General features: G+C 54.9%; 1 protein-coding gene across 1 annotated transcript in view; it reads left to right on the top strand.

The window, feature by feature from the left end:
• The first annotated feature begins 328 nt into the window (after positions 1 to 328).
• The window catches only part of Ntsr1 (neurotensin receptor 1), a 43,565-nt gene continuing 37,893 nt past the window's right edge, over positions 329 to 6,000 (top strand). The window contains exon 1 of the mRNA XM_021647812.2: positions 329 to 1,543. Coding sequence (XP_021503487.1) covers positions 827 to 1,543 — 717 coding nt within the window. The 5' untranslated portion in view covers positions 329 to 826. The remainder of the gene's footprint in view (positions 1,544 to 6,000) is intronic.

Genomic DNA, 6,000 nt, shown 5'->3' with positions numbered 1-6,000 from the left:
AGCTTCCTTTTTGGGGTGGGAGAAGTTGGGACAAACGATCAATCCAATCGAGCAATCGATTGGGGGAGAAGACGGTGCTGCCCAGGAGAGGTTGAAAGGAAAGCGCCAATATCCACTCATTCTACCGCACCCTGTAGGGAATCCTTGCTCCCTGAGGCACTCATTCCAGCCCAGGTGGTCTCCGGAAGGTGCAGGACGACCATAAGCCTGTATCGGGTGGGGAGGGGACAGTGGCCGTGGCCACGTCTCTGCCTCTCCAACACCCCCCTCCACTGCTGGGCGCTCCGCGCAGCCGCCGGCTCAGTGGAGGCGCGAGGAGCCCGGCAGGCTCCAGCGCAGCAGGAGGTGTGCGAAGTAGGGTGCGGGGAGAGCGCGAAACAGAAGAGGGGGAACGAGGGTGAGCACGCTGGGCAGCCGTGCGTGCGCTCGGCTCTGCGCCACAGGCTCGCCCGAGGAATCACAAGCCAGAAGGGTCGCGGTCCTGAGGAGGTTTCGCCGTCACCAAGGCGTGCAGAGAACCAAGCACAAAACCTGGAGGTCGGTAGCATCCCGGATCCAGGCAGACTCGGGACCAGGAGGGTGCCAAGGAAGAGCAAAGCCGGAAAGCAGATCCCAGACTCTGGAGGGGAAAGAAGAGTGGATCCCGGTGCCGGCACGTCGCGAGCCTCAGAGCTCCCGGGACCGTTTGGATCCTGCGCTTCGCCGCTGGACGGCACGCCCCCCTTAGCTCCGGCACCCTCCCCTCCGGGCGCCTCTACATCTGCCCCTGGAGGGACTTCCATCTGCAAAGGTGCAGGACAAAGCCGCGCACTCGGCGGCGCCCACCATGCACCTCAACAACTCCGTGCTGCAGGGGACCCCTGGTGAACCCGGCGCCCAGCCCTTCCCGCAGCTGCAGTCCGGACTGGAGGCGATGCTCCTGGCGCTGGTCTTGGGCAATGGCTCAGGCAATACCTCGGAATCCGTCCTGGCAGCGCCCAACAGCGACCTGGACGTGAACACTGACATCTATTCCAAGGTGCTGGTGACTGCTGTGTACCTGGCACTCTTTGTGGTGGGCACTGTGGGCAACTCAGTGACAGCCTTCACTCTGGCGCGGAAGAAGTCTCTGCAGAGCCTGCAGAGCACCGTGCATTACCACCTGGGCAGCCTGGCTCTGTCCGACCTGCTCATTCTGCTGCTGGCCATGCCGGTGGAACTGTACAACTTCATCTGGGTGCACCATCCCTGGGCCTTTGGGGATGCCGGCTGCCGTGGCTACTATTTCCTGCGCGATGCCTGCACCTATGCCACGGCCCTCAACGTTGCTAGCCTGAGTGTGGAGCGCTACCTGGCCATCTGCCATCCCTTCAAGGCCAAGACCCTCATGTCCCGCAGCCGCACCAAAAAATTCATCAGCGCCATATGGCTAGCCTCGGGGCTGCTGGCTGTGCCCATGCTCTTCACCATGGGCCTGCAGAACCGCAGTGCCGATGGCCAGCACCCTGGTGGCCTGGTGTGCACGCCCATTGTGGACACAGCCACGGTCAAGGTCGTCATCCAGGTAAGAGTGTCTAAGTGGGGTCTCTGTGCTGCACCATTTTAGAGGGCACGCCAGGGCAGCCAGTTTCCCGTCTGGCTGTTTCTTTCCATTGGAGCCACGCAGAGACTTTTAGCAGAGTCACCTCAGAAGCCCCAGTGAGTCAAGGCGCCACCTGGGGAGACACAGCAGTGTCGCCTTGTGGAAAGAACTGAGCCTCAGCAGCACTTTCTTCTCCCTTGTCCCAAAGCAAGCCCCAGTGACACTATCCTGAGTGCTGTGTAGTGAGAGAGCTCAGCTGCTCCTAGGAGGCTGGGAAGGGACAGAACACCTCCATTACCTCATTTCTTCTTCCTTAACTTTTCACTCAGTCCTCTCTCCCACCCTACTTCCTCCCTCCTGTTGAAGGGGCCTTGAACCGTTATCAGTGACTGACTTCTCTTTATCCACTGTAAGCCTGAGGGTGCTCTCAGGGAAGAGGGCTGCCATCAGCCTTTCAAGAGGCTACAGGATTGCCTGACCCCCAGGCTGGCTCCCCACAGCCTTCTGGCTGAGTCTCCTGGACCCAAACCCAAGAGCTAGAGAGCTTTAAACCTTGGCCTTGTTCCTGGTTGAGTTTCAGTTTCCCCACCTGTGAAGTGAGGTGACCATAACATTGAGGAGAGAGTTGTGAGAGGGTTCACGGGTCCCCAGAGCCGAGAGCACTCCAGACCCTGGCTGCTAGGGATGATGTTTCCGCAGAGCAATCTGGGGTGTCTGGGTGTGGAGGGCTGTGTTGAGGTAAATAGGACTGGGGTGCTTGACTATAGTCCTCTGTGGGTCAGAGCATAGCACCACGAGAACCTGATGGGATTCCTCCTTGGGTGTCACTAGAAGAGTGGAGGTTCAAATTGTGGGGAGCTTCTCGGAAAAGGACCATGAGGTGGGAAGGGGGTATCCGCAGGGGAAGCCAGAGCAGAAATAACATTTTAAGCCAGGCATGGTAGTGCCAACACACCAGAGGCTACGGCAGGAGGATTATAAGTTTGAGGCAAGCTTGGGCTACACAGCGAGACCCTGTCTAGGAAACAGTGAGAAAGAGAGAGAAAGAAAAAGAAAAAATGAAGAGAGAAAGTTTTGAATAATTTCTTAGCCCTAGACCCTGGGCAACCATGGAGGTAGAGGAAGGGCTCTTCTTCACCCCAGGGTGAGCAAAGAAGGCAGAGAATGGGAGGGTCTGGACAGGGGGCTCCTGCCATGTCATAGAGGGGCCTCCAGGGAAGCTGGCTGCCCCGTATGTCTGTCACTTTTCTCTCAAAGCCATCCATAGTCTCCCACAGCCTCCCAGCAAGAATCCATGGTCCTTTTGGAAGCTACATGGTATGTCCAGGTGCTACCCAGAAACCAGAAATGCTGTGTTGGTTGTCATTGGCATTCAGATATTGGGCAGTGCCTAGGTCACCTCTAAGGTGGACCACAGGGTCAGAAATATGCTGGTACTATAAGTGTCCCTGTGTAGGGTCCTTCCTGAGCTGCCATTCTTAGCAGGGGTGAGTCAGTGTTCAGTTTTTCTATCAAGATGCTGCACACTGAGGCTAGCTCACATTCACTGGGTGCTTCGTGTGACAGACGGTGGGGACTCACCATGGCTCCCTGCTTCCTTTGAGCCATCGTGTTCCTCTCTTCACACTCTTGTCTTTGATCGGCCCATGCTGTTTGGAGACAACAGTCTCTTCGGCTAGAAGGCCTCAGTAAGGGGTGTCTCCTCCCTCCCAAAGCTCTGCTGTCTGGGGCCTGTCATTGCTTGGCAGCTTCGGGCCCATTTGACGGAGTCCTGGTCACTGTCCATCAGCAATGCTTGCTGAGTACCCATCCTGGGCGAGGCTCCCCTGTAGCCATCAGTGATGGCTGAGTGTTTACTAAGTGCCTGCTGGATGCCTTCCTGCCTCTGGAGAACAGTTTCTATTTTCCCTTAGAGGACTCGGCCTCATTCTTGGAGTGACTGATTACGGTGTGTTCTTCATCCATCTGACGTGAGCAGCTGACCAGGTCTCTCTGGCTGGAACACAAGCTGCTCTGGGTACCTGACGAGACTGTTCCTCAGGAGTGTCATGGGCTCTCTCACCGAGCCTTCCTGTATGACTATCCACCATCTGATGAAGTGTTTTGTTTCCTGGGATCATGGGGTTTGGGGTGCCCACCAAGATGTCTGGGGACCTGAAGCAGATCTGTGTGGCTGGCTTCTGTTCTACAGAGTGTTCCCAGGGCTGACCATCCCATGACTCCATCCTCATGACCATATTTGGAAGTATTGAAGTATTGGCCTTTTTCCAAAACAGGAGCATTCCCCTGTCTTAGTGCCTTCCTCGAGGACTGCTACTCTGCAGGCTTTAAGGATTCCATCTCAGGCCCTTGTAAACATAAGCTATTCAAAAATGAGCTGAGGATTGGGTGGTAAAACTTCCGGACAGCTGAGAACATTTTAGAGGTCAGGTGTTTGGGGTAGGACCAGGCAGGCAGTGGGAGAAGCCAAACAGCAGGTGAAACCTGATGCCTACCTCCTCCTAAAGGCTGATACCTGGGGGCAGGAGGAAAAGCTGGAGACCTGGGGGCTTCGTTGTGTTCTGAGCCTCTTGTGGTCCTCAAGCTGCCTGAGCCAGCTTCCTGCTCTGTGTTGCTAACTTTGGAGCTGGTGCCCCAGACTATAGCTCAGACAGGTCTCATGTTCACACGTCCAGGTAGTACGTACTGAATGTGTATACATGGGGAAGATGGGTGAGCCCAGAGGGCTGTGGCCAAGCCTCCCTGGCCCATCCTCTGCTCAGTTATCCTCAGAAAGCCTCATTTTCTTTGAAAACGGAAGCATTCCTCTTACAGTCAGACCCAACTTTAAAGGCATCATCACCCCTACATAGGGTACACACTCCCTCCCAGAGGCAGGAGAGGCTGTAATCCATATAGGGAGAGGTGATCCCTACAGGCGCTGCCTCAAATCTATAGCAGATCAGCTGCAAGGTGACACAGTGAGCACCCAGGCTGCTTGGGGATGACCAGGGAAGGAGGAGCACTTTGACCTCTCAAGGAAGAAAATTCGTTTCAATCAAGTTTATAGAAAGCCAGTGTGAGGAAGGGTCGCAGGTATGTGTGGGTGAAGCAATCGTGGGCATTGAATATTGGTCTCTTTTGTATATGCTTGCGGCGTTTCATGATCAAAGCTTCTAAAAGTCTCACATGCTATATACTCCTGGGTATAGTGGTGCATGTCTATAATCTCAACTCTCAGGAGGCTGAGACAAACCTATATAGTGAGATCTGATCAGATGGGGCTCAGGACAGAGTGCAGTGGAATCATGGGGTTTATGGTGCGCTCCAAGATGTCTGGGGACCTGAAGCAGATCTGTGTGGCTAGCTTATGAGATCTGGTGTCCAGACTACAGACTGTGACTGAGCCTAACGGATAGACTCTAAAGCCATGGGGAGCAAGGGAGACTGAGATGGGCTTCAGTAACCCTCAACTTGGGAATAGGGTGATCTGACCTGACCTAGCAAGGTAGGACATGAAAGATGAGAGCATGCAAGCAACCTATGTGGGGTCCACACTGGGACCCTGCTTCTTAGAAGACAAAAGGGGCAGGGCCACCTCTTCATGTCAACCAGGTGAGTGGAGAGAGCCGGAGCCCTGAGGCAATATATCCAGCTGATTGTCGTTGCTTCCCCTGGGAATAAGGGTCAGTGTCTCCGGGAGAGGAGTGAAGAGAAGGGAGCGTGGGGGTCCAGAGCTGGCATGAGTCTTGGAGGAAAAGCCTGCTCCACAGGCGCGCAGGGGCTGTGCATGTAGCTGCCGAAATAACCAAATGCTGGGCTCCCAGGCCTCGCCCTCAGACTTCTTGAAGACTGTTCTTCAAGGCCTTCATCTGCAGTCCTGCAGCGTTGGAGGCAGTGGGAGTTGTCCTCTGAGCAGAGCCTCATGCCATAGTCTCAATATGTTGTGCTGGGAGGCAGAGACTCTGGCTGCTCTAGTCTGATAATGTGACGGAGATGCCCGCGTGGTCACATTCCAACAGAGAGGCCCCTGGGTCGGGCTGGGATGAAGGGCACTGCCAGCACATCAGACCACACACCAGGTGTAGAGATCTGTCCATCTGCATTTCCAAAATTATAATTATATAACCTTGCAAGATGTTTGAGCTGTTTGTGTTTAAGAGAAGAGATCCTCAGACCCTTTCCTCTGCTAGTTGCTATCAGGCAGTGTTCTATCTCAGCCATAGAAACCAGGTGTGGTAGCATAGGCCTTTAATCCCAGCACATAGGGAGGCAGAGGCCCGCAGATTTTTGTACTCGAGGCCAGCCTGGTCTACAAAGTGAGAACAGTTATGCAGAGAAACCCTGTCTCAAGAAAGAGAGAGAGAGAGAGAGAGAAAGAGAACTAGAGTAGGGTAAGAGCTGTTAGTCAGAAACTGCCCTCTTCAAGCCAGACACCTGTGTCCTCTGGAGGCCACTGT

This window comes from Meriones unguiculatus, chromosome 4, assembly GCF_030254825.1.
Source record: "Meriones unguiculatus strain TT.TT164.6M chromosome 4, Bangor_MerUng_6.1, whole genome shotgun sequence".
Taxonomy (NCBI): Eukaryota; Metazoa; Chordata; class Mammalia; order Rodentia; family Muridae; genus Meriones; species Meriones unguiculatus.
This window is presented reverse-complemented; position numbering and strand designations above follow the sequence as displayed.